Source organism: Astatotilapia calliptera, chromosome 8 (assembly GCF_964374335.1).
Source record: "Astatotilapia calliptera chromosome 8, fAstCal68.1, whole genome shotgun sequence".
Classification (NCBI taxonomy): domain Eukaryota; kingdom Metazoa; phylum Chordata; class Actinopteri; order Cichliformes; family Cichlidae; genus Astatotilapia; species Astatotilapia calliptera.
The window spans coordinates 13,489,287-13,510,080 of record NC_137429.1 but is presented as its reverse complement, the minus strand read 5'-3'; the positions used below and the strand labels follow the sequence as shown (position 1 = coordinate 13,510,080).

General features: G+C 39.7%; 1 protein-coding gene across 1 annotated transcript; it reads left to right on the top strand.

Annotated features, from left to right (window-relative positions):
- The first annotated feature begins 1,790 nt into the window (after window positions 1–1,790).
- Window positions 1,791–19,850, top strand: itgb3b (integrin beta 3b). Its single transcript, XM_080305462.1, has 15 exons — window positions 1,791–1,996; window positions 2,926–3,011; window positions 3,682–3,886; window positions 4,025–4,277; window positions 6,066–6,228; window positions 6,461–6,622; window positions 6,724–6,819; window positions 8,216–8,305; window positions 8,747–8,881; window positions 11,694–12,138; window positions 15,678–15,900; window positions 15,975–16,075; window positions 16,207–16,326; window positions 18,795–18,961; window positions 19,504–19,850. The coding sequence occupies exons 1-15, from the start codon at window positions 1,924–1,926 to the stop codon at window positions 19,570–19,572; spliced, it is 2,388 nt and encodes a 795-aa protein (XP_080161588.1). The 5' UTR covers window positions 1,791–1,923; the 3' UTR covers window positions 19,573–19,850.
- The last annotated feature ends 944 nt before the right edge of the window (window positions 19,851–20,794 follow it).

The following is a 20,794-nucleotide window of genomic DNA, read 5'->3' as shown; positions in this document are numbered from 1 at the left end:
AATCAAGCCTGCTGGAGAAAAAAGGGAGCTTTTTCCTCGCAGAATGTTGTGCAACTGCTTGCAGAAGCTTAAAAAAATTGAGAGGGGAAAGCAAACGTGGGGCCAAGAGAAGAAGTAGCACATGGAAAGTTGAGCAACAGGAGGCTCGGGAAAAGGAAGGAAAAAGGTAACAAAGACAAAGAGAGGAAGAACCCGACAAGGATGGAGGGAAAAGCAGGAGAGAAAAAGATGTGGCTGAGTGACGGTGGACAAAAGTGGATGAAGGCAAAATGTGCTTTTCTGTTTAAGGCTTTTACATTCGCATGTGGCAGCAGTGGCTTTCTAATAAACAAGCTCAAGTGAATGAGACCAGTCCTCACTGTCTCTGCCAGTGATTGTATTTCTGCAGTTCCACTGTTTACATATGTTATGCCTCAAAGCTCTGATCCCGCTCGCCAGTCTCATTCACATCACGCTGCCAGGCCAAGTGTGCTCAGCTGTAACTGTCATTTGAGTCAAACAATCCAGCAAAAATCACCCCTCACCTAACCAGACACATCTGTCATCGCCACTTTTTATAACATCACGAAAACAAAAACTCAGTTTTTCAGTCCAGAAGTCAAAACATCCATAAAGTCATCGAAGTCAAGCGTGAAGTTTTACCTTGAGTGATTTTATAAACAACTGGGAATAGATAGGACTATTTGGGTTTTCTGATTTTAACAAAACCTGCAAACAGTCCCACTTTTCCTTTCCTAAAGATCTTTGCATCCCAACAAATTCAGTTCAGTGTTCATAACCATTCTTACTGCTAAAAGCCAAAATCTGACACTGTAGCTGCAAAATTGCATTTGTCTGACACAGCGCATAGATGCATCATTGACTCATTCAGATGCTTTCAGTGGCTCTAAAAAAATACATATTGCAAGGCTGACATCTGCTGGACATAGCTGGTACTACACAGAGTACCATTACAGTATTTCAACATCAGACTAAGAATTATAAGCTCCAGTTAAGTTTAAAATATCTTAGTTGAAGGAGCCGGCTGACGCATTAATACCAGCAAACCTGTCATGTGCATAAAGATCTGTCTTTCCTCATAAAAGCCTTTAAGAGCATACATGAGGGAGAACTCTTCAGTTCATTCAAAGTTAGTGCTTCTTAGGGACTTTAAAGGGAGAAGCAGAAACTAAATTATTTCGCTATGTGTCCATCAGTCAGTTTGCTTCATTAGTTTTAAATGAATTTTTTTTCCAGAACAAACTAAATTCTTCTAATTTTGTTGCCTTTAAGTCGCCAAAGAAACATTTGTATTACTCACTTATGAAACAGTGGACATTTCTTCCAGTCCTGCACCCTGCACGCAATTGTTCAGACCTGCCAAAAAGGAGCACTGTGGTTTTTTCAGTCCTTACAGCTATTGTCCACTAGTGGGCAGCGTGCAGTCGGTGTACCTGACGTTCACGGGTATTACTCGGTAAATCCTAATTAAAAACATATGTTTAATATTTCCCACTGTGTTAAAAAAAACAAAAAAACAACCTTCATTTAAGCAGAAACCGATTTTTTTTACGTTAAATAATAACATTTAGGCTTTAGATATATTTAATTTATTGGGTTTTTTTCCTACGAAACTTACTTTATTAACAGTGTTTCAAAAACGTACTCCATTAATCTGACATATCAGATGACGAAACCTGCCCTTCGCCAACAGAAAACTTCCTAAAGTCGCAATTTTGGATGCTGCGCTTTCCCCGCCCACTATATTTAGTAGTATAATAATGAGAGCTCAGCATGGGGAGTAGAGGGGTGGCTCTGAGACATTTGACTCTATTTGGAGTTGCCTAGATTACAGAGGGTTGTATTTTTTTCTTGCTCGTTTCTCCTCAAACACACACCTCAGCTGACTGGCGAGCTGTGTCCTCTCAGAGAGCCCTCAGCACGATGAGCGCTCTCCAGACGCAGAGGATGTTGTGCGTGTGGGTTTTGTTCTTTGCGGGAATAGCAGCAGTTTGTGGTGAGTTTAACTGTTTTCTGTCTCTTCCTTCCTTTAAGGAACTCTGCTAAGACTTTAAGAAGTGATCATCTGCCAAAAAGTGATTGCCGGTATTTGCCAGAAATGATTACTGGCATTTAAACTGCTGTAATCCATCAAACTTTTGTGAATGATATCAAGTTATTTGAGCCAGAAAGGTAGAAGCTGCAATCAGTTTTTGGCAAATTCTTTATTTATCCGGATAAAAGCCTCATTTTTCAAGAGAGACCTGACCAAGAGGGCAGCAGAAAATACAACAGCTATAACATAACAGTTCTATTAAGGTATTTTAAGTGGCACAAACGACTGGATTGAACATAACGTATAACACAGAGTGGGCACATACATGCAGTCTCACAAGCATGCTCGCAAAACAGAACAGATCTTCATAAACCATCTTGGTCACTGTTTCCTAGCATTTGGGAATGCAGATGTTTAGTTTACAGTTTTTGAGTTGATCTTTAAAATTGTTTTCTTCATATGTTGGTGCAGTAGTTGAAGCCTATTTCAGTGAAATATAGTCTTATATTCAAGACAACACAGATGCTTGTGCTAGCTTTAGTGAACACAAAGTGCTTGCCACATGCAGCTGATAATTTACTTATCTTAAACCACAATTCACCTTGTGGCTGCAGTCAATGCTTTGTTTTATCACTGCATAACACATGTTCATGTCTGAGACTGGTTTTACTTGGTAATGCATTGCTAGTTTAAGAATGTTTTCTCTGAGCTTCATCTTCCTTGACGAGAAATGACCTAAAATTCTGTTCTGAAGCCAAAAAGTTGAAATCTCTCAGAAAAACAAGAGAATTCACACCCACGTAAAGCAGATGATCCCAAATGTTCCTCTTAGTGAAAGGAACCAATCAGTATCGGTTAAATCAATCTAGTGCTTCTTCTCCTGGTTCCAGGTTCAAATGTCTGCACCTCCAGAGGAGCCAGCACATGCAAGGAGTGTCTGGATGTGCACCCCAGCTGTGCGTGGTGCTCCAAAGAGGTTGGGTCCCTTTTTTCCCCCCACTTCACTTCATTTACAAGCTTAGCTTTCTGCCAACCAGACTGGTACACGGTGGTACAGATCTCTTCATCAGCCAGCTATAATCTGGTTTGGAAGAACACTCTCAGTGGTCTCTGTGGTGAAGCCACTTCTAGTCTTTGACTCCATGCACATTTTAAAATATTTGGGTTTGGATTTGTGAACAAGACAACATGTCTCTTTCAAAGTTAGAAGGACAGAAAATGAAGGGTTTTAACTGCTTCACTGACTCTGAGTAGGATGCTTATGTGAGTCCAGGGACTCAGAACTCAGTGACTGACATCTTGTTAGTGTACGAGGATACAGTCATATTTTCTGGTTCAAACCAATGAGTGCAGTGATTTAATATAGTGAAATTAAGTATGGGAGTCAACATACTTTTTCAGGATGACTTCAGCCTCTACAAGAGAGGAACTGGTTGAACTTCTTTCGGGTGCAAAGTTTATTGAAGTACTAAAAGGAAACATAAGATTAGGCCGTTTTAGACTCCTGGTCCTCCCCGTTCCACTTTACTCTTTAAATCAGTCAGATATGCTCCCCTTTTCTTGAATTTAATTACAACTGGAAATTAATCTACATTCAGATCAACGAGTCTGCTTTTCTCTTTAAAATGTCCTACATCTTTTTTCAGGACTTTGGCCAAGGAGTTGCTGGCCTGTCCCGCTGTGATTTGAAAAGTAATCTGCTGGCAGCGGGCTGTACCACATCAGCCCTGGAGTTTCCAACCAGCAAACTGCAGGTGATCGAGGACCGGCCCCTCAGCAACAAGGCAGCGGGAGCGACGCAAGTTGTCACCCAGATAAAGCCTCAGAAAATACACATCACCCTCAGGCCGGGTGAGCACCTACATATAAGGATATAAGGTTTTTTACACAGTTTCACAGGAAATGAGTGAAACTGTTCTCTCTGAGGGAACGAGAAGAACAGTAAAATCAGGAAGCAGTGTTTAACTATTTCTTCATCTCATTTTCTAGATGATGCTAAACGTTTCACAGTGAAGGTGCGGCAGGTGGAGGACTACCCCGTAGATCTCTACTACTTAATGGATCTCTCCTACTCCATGAATGATGATCTCACCCGCCTGAGGACGCTCGGCAAAGGCCTGGCGGAGGCCATGAACCGCACCACCAGCAACCTGCGCATGGGCTTTGGAGCTTTTGTGGACAAGCCGCTCTCACCTTACATGTACATTTCACCAAAAGAGGCTGTAAAGAACCCCTGCTACAGGTAAATCTAAGATAAAATCATGGGTTTAAACCAGATCTGGTGTTGTTTCCCCATAATGTTTTTTCACGCTTCATATGTCACCACCGGTGTTGATTTCAGTGGTTTCAGTATTTACGTCTGCGTGTGTTAAGTACCTGCATTACGCAGATGATGTCAGTCTTGTGAAGACATATTTAAACACAGCGTTGCTCAGCAATAACGCGAGCAGTCTCGGAGCCTCAGCACTTGTTAAAGGCTCAATGTGGCTCCTAAGTGCTTGGTCAGCTCCTGTGAATCAGCCACAGGTAATCTACTCAGGGAGGAAGAGCATCCCAGTGCCATAAGTGCAGCCAGAGGCTCCTGTGACGTTGATTTGATGGTTCCAGGGTCATTTGCTTTCCCGCTCATGTAAAGTGAGACCCAGACTGTAGGAATGTTTTGATAAAAGATAAGAAAAGTGAAGAATTTATAGTAGGCTGCAGCAGAAAGGGAGAGCGAGAGGAGGGTACGTTCACAGTAAAGAGAGTTTTTTATATGAATTATGAACAAAGGAGAAATCTCTTAAAGGTTTATTGTTTTTTTTTGTTTTTCCTTTTGCCCATGCCAGGTTATTTGATGGCTTTCGGATGACGCTGTAATTTGGTTGTTGGTCAAAAACTGACATGCATGAGACCAACAGTGCCCAGACTTTACCGCTCACAACTCTAGACTTATATACAACTTATAGCATCCACAGTTTTCAAGATATCATTTTCAAATTTTGTGTGATGGTAGATATCAATAAAAGCTCAAGATGATTTAATTTTGTTGAAAATCTTGCCAAGGTCACAACAAATGTCAAAATCAATTTAAAAAAATTGTATTACTCACATGTTTTTAATGGCTCTTCATCAAACTTCACAACTCTATGCTAGCGCTTGGGGGCGAAGATTTGACCTTGACCTTCATTGTTAGCACCTAAGGTTAGCGATAGCTTAAAAAATTTTCAAGAACCCACATTGAATATTACATCATAAGAACGGGCATGGAGAGAACTGTACAACACACATTTTATTGTTTCAATTATGACACCCTACAATTTCACAATGATACCATAAAGTTTGGCAAAATCATACACTGCATGACTATAGCTTAAAATCTCAAGTTTTTGCAGCTTATAGATTCCAGCAAATTCTGCTCCTATTGTATGGGTAAAGATAAATACACCATTTTAGTATGTAATGGTTCAAGGTCGTAGCTCATAGGTCAAAGGTTAGGGTCACTCAGATTAAGAAAAAGCTTTAGTTTCCATTGGATCATCTCCAGACTATTAGTCATTGTAGCACATAAGCATTCTCTATATCTGAGCTTTTTAAAGCATTTTTTTCAATGCAACATTACAGGACTTCACACTGACAGAAAACGATGCTGACATCAGCATATAGCATCAAAGTTTTGGTATAGGCCTTGCCCTTCAGGGGGACTTGCACTCTTAACCGCTCTTGCTTATGTATATATTACTTAACATTAAAATACCAGTGATGTCAAAAATGTGAAAATATAGTTAGCCGGTTTGTAAGGCATAACCAACCAAGAAGACATGTGCAGGTAAACTGCATTTTGTAAAGATTTTGCATTCAATTTCATAACAAAATTGCAGTTGTTCTAATTGAATGACTTCTGAACATGTTTGCTTCTTACATACATATTATATTGTGCATAAACATTGTGATGGTGGAGATGTCATCAGTTATTGGAGTTGACAGCACTTTTGGATGAACCCTGATGCTGTCTGTCAAAGTAAACATTTAATTTCTCTTTACTTGGCAGCATTAATACCACCTGTCTGCCACAGTTTGGCTACAAACATGTCTTGTCTCTGACGGAGGAAGTAGGCCGCTTCACGGAGGAGGTGAAGAAGCAGATGGTGTCCAGAAACCGAGATGCCCCGGAGGGAGGCTTTGATGCCATCATCCAGGCTGCTGTGTGCAAGGTGGAGCGGCAGACTGCACGAGCACACACGTTTCCCCTTCTCACAGACATAACTTGAGATTTGGTTTGGCATTCTTTTACTCCTCCGTCACGCACATCTAAGCTCAGAAATATTTAAAGGCTGGGTGGTAAAATTAAGTTAATCAGAAGGAGATTTGCTGTTTGAAAAGAACTGAAAAATTCTTTATTGTTTACTTTCCTCCTTTTCTGTTACCTGGTTTGATGGGAACCAGGAGCAGATCGGCTGGCGTCCAGATGCTTCCCACCTTCTGATCTTCACCTCAGACGCAAAGACTCACGTGGCTCTGGATGGTCGTCTGGCTGGAATCGTGCAGCCCAACGATGGACGATGCCACCTGAACTCTGATAATATGTACAGCAAGTCTACGACCATGGTTAGCACATATTAAAGCCGAGTATTTGTGTGCACAGACGGCAATGAAGGGAAACCACGTAAGCGGTATGTGCTAACTTCATTGTCCTTTTGTTACCACAGGATTATCCATCTCTTGCTCTGATCACGGAGAAGATGTCAGAGAACAACATCAACCTCATCTTTGCAGTCACCAACCCTGTGGTTGCCCTTTACCAGGTGAGGAGCTCTGCAGTGGACACGATCCCCTTCTGTTACAACATAATTGCTCAAAAAACAAAAAATGCAAACATAAACTAAGCATTTTTTAAAAATGAAAACAAATATCCTCTTTTAATAAGAAGTAGTGTTTTCAGAGAAGTCCACTGAACCTCACTGTTTTTTAAAAAAATGAAACATTCTTGGAAGCTGCATTGGAAATCACTGTTTGCACACTACTCAGACACCGAAGGAGACAAAGTCAGTTTTTCCAAAACTGGAAACACTAGTACATCCAACTGGTGTCAAACAGTATTTTATACATAGTTTTGGCTACTGGATGGAAACTGTTGCATGTCGAGTCAAGTAGCTTTTATGAATACAGCACATTTAAAAACAACAGCAGCTGACCCACAGAACTTCCCAGTAAAGTTAGTATTAGCAGGAAATTACAGGTGAAAACATGGAATCAGTCATAGAGGCTAAGAACAGAAATAAAAAATAAAACAAGAAAATATAATAATTACATAAAATGAGTCCAAACTGATAAATGAAAGAAAAATGTGACTGTAAAGTCACAAAAAGATAACTGGGTACATGCGACTTTCATGCACTAATAACTCGCAACTGAAAAAATCAACCAAACCACAGAAGCTAGCGGAAACAGTGGCTTAATTTCTCTAAATACCCACTATTGGTTTTTCTTTTTGTACTTGCTCTGCCATTTACTCAGAAAACAACTGAAAAAACATACAAATATTTTAGCATTAGTTTTACTTGCAGTATAAATTACTGTTTATAATTTTCAGTAGCATGGTAGCACGGTGGTTAGCAATGTTGCCTCACAGGAAGAAGGTCCACCTGGAGCCCTTCTGTGTGGAGTCTGTGGGTTTTCTTTGGATACTCTGGTATCTTGGGCAAAATACTGAACCTTGAGTTGCTTTCTGATGGGTTCATCAGAGTTTGAATGGGTGTAAATGTTAGATAGAAAGCACTTAGACACTTACCATTTACGTGCAGTTGGTGGAGTTTGGTTAAATGGTGATTCTAAAATTGCCCAAAGGTGTGAATGTAAATGTGAATAGTTGTCTGTCTCTTTGTGTTATCCTGTGCAGTCTGTCACATAGCACCCTGTGGTAAGCCTACCACAACCATGAATGGGACAACAAGATGGATGGATAATATAACAGCAATCCATTGGAACAAATTAACTAATGAAAATGTAGTAAAATATCATCTTGACAGTAATGATTTAATATCAAATAATTAGCAATCTTTATTCGGTGGGTATTGGATGGGTGCATTCTATGTTTGCAACTAATGAGATTCAGATGACATTTGCAGCAATCGATAAATGATTAAAAGACTCCCTGATGATGCAGGATTAGAACAGTCTCTCTGTCTGCGTGCGTTGTAGAACTACAGTGAGCTGATTCCTGGCACCACAGTGGGAACGCTGTCCAATGACTCGGGAAATGTTATTCAGCTCATATTAAAGGCGTACAAAGTGAGTGCAACACACACGCACATGCAGACACACACGCTCACACATCCTTGGCGAGACAGTGTTTGAGGGGATGACATGTGCTTGTTGACACACACCCACAGCATGTGAGTCATACGCAGTGTAGAGTCAGAGTCTCGGGAGAAATTCCCCAGTGGCTGAAGTGTGAAGCTGACCAAATGTAGGAGGCTGTTGGCTGGGTTTCATTATTTATGTTGAATGTGAGTTTATTATGCAGGTGAATGAGCTGAAAAGTAATTCTAGCTGTTTGCGCTGCAATATACACTCAAATATAAAGTCATTAGAGAAGTCAGTAAGATGTCGTGTATAATTTGCTATGAGTTACTTGTTTGACTCATATTTAAGCGAAGGAAATGACCCGTCTTGAAAACCACCTGCTATGTGTGCGTGTTTGTGTTTCCTGCTTTTTTCTGTTGCCGTCAGAAAATTCGTTCCAAGGTGGAACTGGAGCTGCAAGGCGTCCCAGAGGAACTGTCTCTTTCCTTCAACGCCACCTGCCTGAATGGAGAGGTCATTCCTGGCTTCAAATCCTGCTCTGGGCTCAAAATAGGAGATACGGTTAGTTCTTCTAGACTTTGCACTGCAACTACAAGGTTTGGCTTCATATTACAGAGACGTGGCTGTACGTCTATCTGTGGTCAGTACAGCAAAATCACCACAGTATGAGTTGGAGTGGAGTTCCCATTTTCATATTTTTACTTTTGGACTCTTATAAGGCAGCTCTGGTCTTTACCATGTTCTAAATCTCACTAAATCTCATCTCATTAGATGAACAGCAACACATGATTAATGAACAAAAACCGAAGTTGTGTGTAAAAAACTAAGCACGCCCCATGATTCATTAGTTTGTATCATCATGACCACCTCCTTAATTGAGATTTTCAAGCCTTCATTCATGTAGCGCTTTGTTAAGGTGTCCCCCCCCACAGCATTTCTAAGCCATACTGCCATGTTCTGTTTAGAGAGGCCTGGAGAAAGAGGCCTTTTCCTGGAAAAAGTTCCAAACACGTCATACTTGGTCAGTCTTTTTCTAATTTTACTGTCACAAACTTTAACATTTAACATGCTAAAAGAGGCCTGTAGAGTCTGAGTTGTGTTTTTTACAGTTTCTCTGAGTACTGGACGTTCCAACAGTCCATTCCTGGGGAGACTGGTAACTGCTTGAATGTTTGCTATTTATAAATCATCTTTCTCATTGTAGAATAATGGATTATATATTGTTTGGAAATCACACATAACTGAATGCGCCAGACCAACAAACTACACAAACCACTGATTATCAGTTTATTAAATTAAATTTAATTCAGTTTTACTTATATGTCGCCAAATTACAACAACAGTCGCCTCAAGACACCTTATACTGTAAGGCTCTACGATAATACAAAAAAATCAGAGAAAGCTCCCAACAATCATATGACCCCCATATGAGCGAGAGCTTTGGCAACAGTGGGAAGGAAAAACTCCCTTTTAACAGGAAGAAACCTCCAGTACAGGCAGCGCGGCCATCTGCCAAAGTGAAAATGAATTCGACCTGGCTGTTATATATCCTGTTGCTATGGAAACAGTAAGGGTGTACATGTCTGTGATGGTTCTCCAGCTCATCATAGTCTAAGGAGCTTGGAAAGAAAAGCGTCTGGACTTCTTTAAGTTGCTTGAAGACGTTTCACCTCTTAAGAAGCTTCTTCAGTTCTAGGGTCAAATGGTGGAGAGTCCCAGATTTAAGCCCTATGGGCGTGTCCCCCATAGGGACCCCTAATGATTCTCTACCTAATGACACGAGCCAAGGTGTGAAAACAGGTGTAGGACACAATCAGCCAAGGTTTCAGGTGAACTCATTGTGAAACCTAGCCCCACCCTATCATGTGATTTCCTGAGGGCAGAAGGCCGAGGATGTGAGTGGGCGTTAGCCCGCACATGGGCGTACATGGTTTTTCATACACTGCTTCTCCATTTTGGTTTCGTTTTTGCCACATAACTAATAACACAGTGTTATATTTCATGTGTTGCTGTTCATCAGAACTTATATTCAAATCATTTTAGGACCTGCTAAGGACTTTGTATTGTGTTCTCATGTGTAAAATCTTAGAATTGAAAGAGGGTGAACTTTTTCCCATTACTGTAATACTCATGATCTACTCATAATACTCACAATACTTATGATCTTTATCAACAGTTATATAAAATAGTTCAAATAAATGCAACTGGGTGGACCTTGTTTAGGTGGTCAGCATGAGTTAGTAATGGCTGGCCAATGCTTGTTCAGTGATATTTTGACTAAATGGAGTATTACATATAAAGCTAGTTATATATTCAGATTAATACTGCACTTTTTCTACAATGTAGTCACAACATGAGTAACCAAAGAAAGGTGGCCTAAAACTTTACACACATAAAAGAAGATTTAGGATTAATAAGGTAGATTCTGAATTACCACAGAAAGGGGAGAAAGGCAGTAATCTGACTGTGATCTTTATCTACAGGTGTTAACCATAACCTCTGTCGCACCTAGTTGACTGTACATGGTTGTTTCCTTGCTTTATTTGTTTCAGATAAGGATGTACAGTGATCGTGATTGTTTACATACTGTACAGGCCACACTCAGGAAAACATCCTTCATGAGACTAATTAACTTACTTTCAGTGTAGTTTTTTTTTGTTACTGTAATTATTTAAAGAAGGACACAGTCGCCTAAACACATTTAGTTTTTTCAAGGAATATTTTAACAATTCATATTTAAAAGATTCTGCTTGTACTCAGAATATAACCCATCTCGAGAGACCATTGTTCCCTATAAACAAAAATAACAAATTAGTTCCATATGGGTCTTTTTTTTTGGTATGTTTCCATTTCCCTTATTTCTTCTATCTGAGTTGGATTTTCCCTTTTTCTCATAGTGTCAAGGAGTAAAAGATGGAAAAACAAATGACAGTCTCTAACTTTATTTTTTATTCTTCATGTTTTTTTGTCTTAAGATCCTTTTTTAAATAGTTCTCTTTGTTAGTTTTTGCATTTTTCTTTATCTAAGCGTCTATGGCTATTTTTCTTTGTCTTTCTTCACTCCAGGTGACATTTTCTGGCCTCTACACATTTCTTTCTCTTTACCTCAGCTGGTATTATTATTTCCATATATGGCCATCTCTCCAGATGTAGTAACTCCCCACATTTACCAGATCTGGCATGCAACACTGAATGAACAATTACTTTGACTAAATACATTTGGAGGCATTCCTTGTGTTACATCTGCTTTGTGCTGTTTTCTCTGACAGCGATTAGATAATGCTGAGTCTGGATGCCATAAAAAAAAAAAGAAACAAGTAAAAATTAGTATAAGTGTCTCCTTTTTTCTTTACGCTTCTGTGCTCTTTGGCAGGTCTCTTTCAGTGTGGAGGCTCGTGCTCGTGGTTGCCCATCCAAAAAAAAGAAAACCTTTATCATCAAACCTGTGGGCTTCAAGGATGCCCTCTCCATCACTGTCACCTTTGAGTGCGACTGCAAGTGCCAGGCCAAAGCCCAGCCTGATAGCCCCAAATGTAGCAACGGCAATGGCACCTTTGAGTGTGGCATATGCCTGTGCCACCCAGGTCGCTTAGGACCACATTGCGAATGTGCCGAAGGCGATTACAACCCCATGGCGCAGGATCGCTGCAGTGGACCTGCAGGATCCGGAGGACCTCAGTCGGCTATCTGCAGCGGCCGCGGAGACTGCGTGTGTGGCCAGTGCGTGTGCCACAGCAGTGACTTTGGGAAAGTGTGGGGAAAGCTGTGTGAGTGTGATGACTTCAACTGCCTGCGCTACAAGGGAGAACTCTGCTCGGGTAAGGCCTCATGAGTTACAGTAAGAAAGACATGCAGGCTTCTTGTGTATTTACTTTGCTTTAGGATTTTAAATGAATGAGTATTAATCAGTGATGTGCTTAATGGTCAACAGTTTAGTCAACAGGCTGTAGCTCAGGAGGTAGAGCAGGTCATCTACTGAGTGGAAGGTTGGTGGTTCATTCCCTGGCTCCTCCAGTCTGCATGTCAAGTATACTTGGGCATGATACTAACCCCAAGTTGCTCTTCGATGCACCCATCAGAGTATGAATGTATTTAGAAAGCACTATGTAAAGAGAAAGTGATTGTGAGAACGGGTGTGATTTGGTGAATGTTGTATAGAGCGCTTTGAGTACTCCGGGAGAGTAGAAAAATGCTATATAAGAATCAGTCCACATACAAAAAATATTAAGACAGTCTAATATAGTCTGTTATTCCCTATAAATATTCAATTTCCTGCTGTAGATATCTTTAATTATTAACCAGTATTTGCTTTTTAAAGGAAGACTAGAAATGGGAGTAGCTCTGTTCAAGGATTAACTTCAAAATGGTGCATTGGGGTTTAGTGAGGGCAGCAAGTAGTGCAGGAGAGATTGTATGTGCTGGACTTTTTTTCTATTATTATTTTTGGCCGGCCACAGTGGTCTGTGAAGTTGCTGGCAAACAACTGAGATATACCCAGCCAAGAGATAGCCCAACCTTAGCTGTTCCCCCCCGAAAGCTGTAGTGGGTCGAAATGACCCACTGACTTCTATCTTGATTTTTCTGTATGGTTGTGGTAGAGTTTTGTAGAATGCGCGCACTTTTATAGCTGAGGTCGTTTGTCCCTTTCACCACACTGACTTGCCACCCACCTCATCTGGGAAGAATTATATACAGTAAAAACTCTCCCCTCTGGATATGGGCTACATTCACAATAAACATCTGGTTTGGTGTATGTGCACTACGTGTGAGTGTCAGCTCAGGTTATATGTTTGTGTCATCCAAACCTTTTGTACTAAAGAATTTGAAGGGATTCATGAACACACAACAAAACATACTGATGGTGATTTTCTTCTACGCAAGAGATTTTGTGTCTTTGTTGTGGTTGAGATTTTCAAACAGTGAGGTGAGGTTATCACTTTACTTTTTATTACTTTCAATGTTTTAGTGCTTTTAAATAAAAACCATGCTGCTGTGTCAAAACCATGAAAGTATCAGAATGACATCACATGCTGTCATGTAAAAAATGCCTACATGTTCAAGAAAAACTATTATGCACGTGAGACTAAGCATCATTGGGTTTGCTGGCAAGACATTTTGGCTCATGTTAGAATAGAGGTAATGGTAAAAAAATAAAAAAGTTTATTGCTTTAGAAGTTTGATGAAATGATCAATCTCGTGTCATTAATGCAGTGCTTGCGTGTTGTTAATTCCAAACCCCATTAATGAGGACCCGATTAGTAAAAATCCAACATGTAATCAGTTTTTGCCACTTTCCCTTAAACTAAACCCAACATTACCAGCATTTAATGTCTTTACTATTTCATTTGAATGCTTTGATAAGATCGGTGAGGTGTTTTTTATGACTGTCTGTTGCAGTCTTGTAACAGCAACAAAGTAAGAATAAAGTTTTCTTTGTTTTTTTTAACGTTCTTACTATTGTTCGCAGCTAGCTTAGCATAAACACTGAATGCAGGGGGAAATGTTATCCAAGTGCAGAGATCACAAACTTACTTAAAAACTTACTGTTTTATTTTTCCCATTTTTAATTTGTGCCAAAAGAAAATTAAAAACAACAGCTGCAAGGATAACCAGGCTAGCTTTATTTCTTTGCTTTTTGCTAACAAGGAAGCTAAGCTAACTAAGCTAATTGACCCTGAACTCCACATCTGGTGAACAGCTTTCACAATGTTACATTACATTTTTATATATTCTGTTTAGTTTAATTTAGTTTCCAGCATGGGTTCAATCAGTTCAGTTTCGTTTTTATAGTTCAGTTCTGTTTCTTGGTTTGTTTTTGTTTTGTTTTTAATTATATGACAGATATTTTGATACAAATGCAACTTTTCATATCATGTAGACATAGTGTTATTACACTTATGCACTAGTACCTCCTGATGCTATTTAGGTTGAATTTATTTGCTAAGCAGCTTGTATTAGGTAGTTTTTAAGTAGAGCTCATATGCCACTAAAAACTATCCACATCCATCTCAGCCGGTCTCACAAGGAAATGTTTTCCTGTGCACCCCAAAGTCCATAGAGTAACATGAAAATACCTTTATTCTTACTCATTGGCTAGTGTGGTGTAATGACGCTAAAAATAAACTCATGTTTGGCCAAGAGGGAGAGTACTGGAAATGTTCAGAGACTATGTGTGTGCAGAACACACATAGTCTTCTGTTGTCTTGAAATATCTTATTCAGTGTGTGGACCATTGTACTTTCCTCCACAGAATGATCTAATTAAAAGCTAGAGGTCTTGTGGCCATGTGATAATGACAGTTTATCCATGGATCATCCTTTATCCAGTTAGACTGTGCCAAGCAGCTTCCTGTGTCATTGTTTATCTGGGCATTGTTTTTTGTGGTGGAAAGCCACAATGTTTTTGCCCCGGCTCTCTTACTGGCATGTACACTCACATTCACACAGAGTTTCGTGGAATAACAAAAAGACAATGTGTACAAATTTGCTCAGATATGCGCTTCATCACGCAGCCAAATATAAAAGCAATGCAGTCACCGCAGACAAACAGTGAAATAGGTTTTTAACCTCTAGCAGTTTAATATTCCGCTTCTGGTTTCCAGTGTTTCCAGTGTAAAGTCATGAACTTACAGGACCACTGAATGTCTGCAAGAAATAATACTTATTTTTAACTAGCTACAATTAAAAAGTCTTCTAATTGTTGGGTTTTTGCTGGATTATTGTGGCATCTTTTGTTGGAATTTAGTGCTTTATAAATAAAACTGAATTGAATTAAACCTTTAAATTTAATTTGGGTTAGATTTCTGGCTATTATTATTGCCATGAAATGCTAGCTTGACTTCAGCATGGCTGTAGATGCTGGGTTTGAAGTGTTTGAAGGCTAAGCAACATGGTAAATCTTTTTCAAGGTACAGAGAAGAGCCCGTAAATAGGGCAAAAAGAATTGTATGACACAGGTTTGTGGTTAGTTCAGTCATAACCATTTAATAAGCAGTGGCCAGCCATTACTAACTCATGCTGACCACCTAAAAAAGGACTACCCAATTGCATTTATTTTAAATTTGAGAGTTTGTAAAGGTACCTTACGCCCAGCAGATTATAAAATGGTACATAACATTAATTTCTTTAATAATAAAGTCATGAAAATAATGAGCATGTGTATAAGCTTTTGTCAAAACTTGCAACAAAATAAATATGTTTGTGTAAGACAGTGTGTAAACTATGTGATGCCAAATGATTGACGTTACAACCATCCCAGATGCCAAAAGCGTCCTTCTTCCCCAACTCGTGCTGCGCCCTCTTTTTCACATAAAATTTCTTGTCATATTGTCCTCCTCTTGTTTTTTGTTTATTCTCAGGGCACGGTGTCTGTAACTGTGGCTTCTGCCAGTGCGCACCAGACTGGCAGGGTGAGAACTGTAACTGCTCCAGACGTACAGACACTTGTATGTCCAGCCTGGGCCTCCTGTGCAGCGGGAGGGGTCAGTGCGTGTGCGGAGCCTGCGAGTGCACGCAACCAGGTGCCTACGGAGCCACGTGTGACAAGTGTCCCACCTGCCCCGACGCCTGTACCATGAAGAAGTGAGTTTACATACAGAGATATTCAATTTAGCTCCTTTAAATCAACTGATTGTTGATATTTTACATTTTAACAGGGAGTGTGTGGAGTGTAAGCACTTCAAGAGGGGCAAACTGATTGAGGACAAAACCTGCTCTCGAATCTGCAAGGATGAGATTGTTCTTGTGGATGAATTAGGTGAGATGATTTGTATTTTGGCACTGCTGGTTAATGTTAATAATAATTCCATAAATGCACAAGGTGGAACAATCCATTAAAGGGGTCATTTTGTCTAACTTGTAATGTAACGTCAACATTTTTCCACACAGAGCTCCATGACACAAATGCGGTGAATTGCACCTACAAAGATGAGAACGATTGCGTGGAGCGTTTTCAGTATTATGAAGATGCCAGTGGCAAATCCATCCTCTTTGTTGTCAAAGAGCCAGGTAAGAAACATTAAGTGCTTTGCCGGTGTTAGCTTCTTTAAAATGTCCATTATAGCTGGGTATGGTTGTTTTAAGTATGTGATTAGGTTTTTTGTTAAAAATGTTTTCATAGTGACTCCCCCCCATGGTTTACTGTGGCAAACTTGCGTCTTCACTCATGTTAGTGTATGACTGTGAGTACACGTGCAACTATTTGCCTGCGCCACTGTGTACGTGTTGTACGTGCATGAAAGGGAGTAATCTGATTCCATTCCCTAGCCAGTCAATAGATTCATCTCTACTTTTAATTGCTAATTTAATGTAATTTAATATTATGGGTTATAAATATGAATCTGTTGCTTTTTTTACCAGATGTAATCAACACAAATGCTGAATAGATGAGGATAAACCTGCAATAACAATCTTTCACCATCATCTGCATTTTTTAAATTTCTGGCAAAACTTTTTAGTGCTTTGTGTTCACCCAACTACAAGCTGTCACTTCCCCGATGCCTACTCTCTCACTTGTTAAGTGGCCAAATAGAAAAAGTGTGGGGCAGTAAAATAGCTTTCTGCCCTCAGAGAAAATCTGTACTTGGGTCTACTTTTAATGAATGTGTGTGTTTAATTTAAGCACAACTGGGTATCAGAGAAATACACCACAATTTGCCTTGAACACGGGGCACCCTGCCGTGTCAAAGAGGGCTGTAAATAGCTGCCCAGCTCCTCTGGGAACATGCTGACTATACATATCGCAGAGAGAAAGCCCTCTCGTGCTCTCCTCTTGAGGATATGGAAGAAAATAAGTAACCAAAAGAACAGCGAAGGAAATGTGAAGCTGTATCACTCACCCTTCAAAGCTGTCTAAGCTTTAAAAAAAAAATCGAGACAACATAAGAAAAAGTTGGTAAATCACATTAATCAATAGTGTCAGCCAAGACTGATTTCCATGTAGACTTTGATGGGCTATGAGCATTAAAGGGTCGGCTGAAGAGCAGGAAGTAGAGCTAATTTATAATGATAGAAGGAGGAAGATGAGAGCAGCTTTGATGTTGGCTGTAAAAGTTCGCCCTCGTTGCTTTGGTTGCCCAACACCGCTTTTCACGTGCATATGTGCATGTAACCACACGCCACACAGATATACCGACATTATGAGGAACCCATAGAGCATTACAGCTCTAGGAGCATTCTTACTGTTTAACACGTTGGCATCTTTCGCCTCATCATTTGGTTGTCCGGTGTATACATGCGTACCACATATTTATTCACTGCAGCACCATAACACTTTTTTAATGACAAAACTTCATAGTAGGCTTGCATCAGATTGCATTAAAAATAAAAAGTTCAAGCTAAATATCACACTGAGACTCATCTGGTGACCAGAAAATAAGTTAATAATGATGTATGGATGCTTTATTCATCCTCAGGGAGAAATTCACATAATGCTGATGCTTTCTACGTGTGATTAGTATTAATTCATTACACATTTTTGAGAAGCTTAAGAAAAAACTTTAAAATGTCATTTTCTTTATGCTGAGAACTCTAAATTTAGGACCATATGGGGGTGGTTGAATAATATTTGATTACCTCATATCTGTCATCACATTTTGGCTCAAATATTTTTCAGTTCATCAGCTTTTTTGATTGAGTCACATACGCTTTAATTGACCAAGTAGACCGCAGTGGAAAAATAAAGATCTAGAAGTTTCTCATGTGAAATAACTCATACTGTAGGAACTTCTGCAGACCTTTTTTGGAGCAAGATTGCACTCTGGGGACTAATTAAGCCTCAAAACTTGTAGCCAAAACATTAGTGAACTACTGTAAGAGATTGTGAGAGATATAAAAGACACTTTTGCTCCTCAAATTCCCAAACCTTACAAGCAACTTAAACTTTCGCAGTCCCTCTACTTGACTGTAAAACTTGGGGGAATTATTGAAGAGAAATTAGTCATGCGAACAAGGCTAGCAAATGTGATGAGTTGTTCCACTTTTGAAGTGGTTCATGTCCGTGACTCTTTGAAGGAGCGTAATGCCCGTCATTGTGCGACATTGTGCAAATCAGAGTACTGGAGAGTTTTGCCTGACCGCAGTGAGGGAGGAGAGGATTGTGGCCTTGCTGTAAGATGTTACCGTTTTCCACTTTGGGCCATCTTCCACTCTTCTCTCTGGTCTTTAACATCCTGTTCAGGACTGTTACGCTTCCCTTGTTCTCTTCCGTCACTTAAAAACCTGATGGCAATTAGAAAACTGTCAGCCATGCTAAAAAGAACCATGCTATTAAGTTTAAAGCTGTACATCTGCCTTTATAACAGGCGTTATAACCGCTGACTCTGAAAACTCACTGCAGTTAGTAGGGGACTACGTTGCGATATTAGCGAGATTAAATCAATAAGAACCAGAGATGAAACACAGTTATAAAATCATTTCCTCTGGCCTGACCTCTGGCTTATCTGCTCATTCCTTTATCACTTCCTCCTTCTGTTTAGACTGCCCCAAGGGTCCAGACATTTTGGTAGTGCTTCTGTCAGTGGCAGGAGCCATTTTGTTCCTGGGCTTGGCCGCTCTGCTTATCTGGAAGCTGCTGGTTACCATCCACGACAGACGGGAGTTTGCCAAATTTGAGGAAGAACGCGCTCGCGCCAAGTGGGAAACAGTAAGTGAACGGACTCTGAAGTAGTGAATTGGGAAACTGCAAGTGCAGCATTTGTTTAATATTATCATAGAAAGCACTGAGGATTCAATGCAGTCTTTGCACACACTCAAGTATGCAAACATGCCTGCACCTTCCTATACACACATACTCACACACACACACAAAGAGCCCACACACGCAGTGTCTTGCTCCCGTTGTCTGAAGATGTTTTTTATTATTTCTGTTACATGCTGTTACTACCAACAGAACAAAAAAGCAGCCAACGGAAGGGCTGGGTTTAAATTAGCCAGCGCTAATCAGCCTTTACTGGTAATAAGCCTGTTTGTGGCCTAAAGAACACAACTAAATCCCACAGGCCTCAAACCACAAGGAATCACAGTAGGTTTAAGTTGCTCACAAGTAACACAAAACCACACACTCAAGTTAGCATGTCTGCTTAAATGATGACATGAAATAGCTGTTTTAAATGTGGACTTTTCTATTGTGTCATTACCATAAACCGCCCCTTGACTCGTATCTCCTCGTGTGTGTTTGACTAACAGGGGCACAATCCTCTTTACAAGGGAGCGACATCAACCTTTACGAACATCACATACAGAGGAAAAGACTGACGCTACTGAACAAAGCTGAAGAATAAAGGATGGAAATAATGCACTTCGACAATCCTCTCTGAGAAGGCAGCGAATCATGTGCAGGCCTCTACTGTCACGCAATAACTAATAATTATTTGCTTGTAAATATGTAGAAATCATTCCGAGGAGACATTTTATCAGGGATTTGAGACAAAACACCCACCTGTACTACGATGTTAGATAAGGTGTTTGTTTTTTTGTTTTGAATGAGAATTGTTTTGTTGTGCAGCCCATAATAAAGGTTTAGATCTCCAAAAGCAGCTTTTTGTCCATCCGTTGAGAGCCCACTGAAATCGTAAAAGTTGAAATCAAGAGCACAAAATTTAACGAGAAGCACAAAGAGAGTGCAAACCTTCACCGAGGCACTTTTAAGGGGATAGTTTTGTGTTTTGTGCATATTAATTTTGTTATCTTTGTTCTTTTTAATCGTACTTTAAGATGTTTGCAGTTTATAACACATTTTGGGGTCAATATGAAAATGTGAAATGTGAAAGTGAGGTCATATGTGACAGGATAGTTGGATGCAGATGTTAAGGTGATATTTAGAAACCCCATATACCAGTATTTTATCCTAAATGTTGCCAATACAAGGATAGTCATTTGGATGAGTAACGAAACGTTTCACCCACTGAAAACGCTACATCTAGATGAACAGAATCAACTTTTGAAGCTAGTTATTTTATGAAAGTTTCATCTTATTTGACCTTGAAGAAGTCAAATAAGATCAGAAATCCCAATATATCATCATATGTCATTTCCTATATACCTATATGTTGTAAATACAGACAATGGTAGTAAGAAACATCGTTGTAAATAGCTCTACATAGCATTATTACCACTTTGACCTTAAGATCACTCTGTCGAGCTTTAAGGTAATGTCAGAAGTCAAAAAGAGGTTTAAGTCTTCAGATATGGTACTCTCTATATGTTGACCATAAACACCACACTTGTAAGAATCATAGTTTCTAATTTATAAAACGGATTTGTCAATTTTCCACCAATAAATCATTACATTGACAAATTTTACACCCCTACAAAGCTTGATCAGAATGCATTCAAAACTTTTCTAGCAATCATGTTTACAGAAAAAAGATGCACCCAAGCACTACCAACAACATAACCTTTTTGGCAGAGGCAATAAGAATATATTTAATATTTGAGAAGTGCTATATACTTCCCAGTGTAAAGGTAGTCAGGCATT

Coding starts and splice junctions, on each gene's coding strand:
- itgb3b (XM_080305462.1), top strand. CDS start 1,924: ATGAGCGCTCTCCAGACGCAGAGGATGTTGTGCGTGTGGGTTTTGTTC. Junction 6,229..6,460: donor TCCAGGCTGCTGTGTGCAAG/GTGGAGCGGCAG, acceptor GATGGGAACCAG/GAGCAGATCGGCTGGCGTCC. Junction 15,901..15,974: donor GACGCCTGTACCATGAAGAA/GTGAGTTTACAT, acceptor ACATTTTAACAG/GGAGTGTGTGGAGTGTAAGC.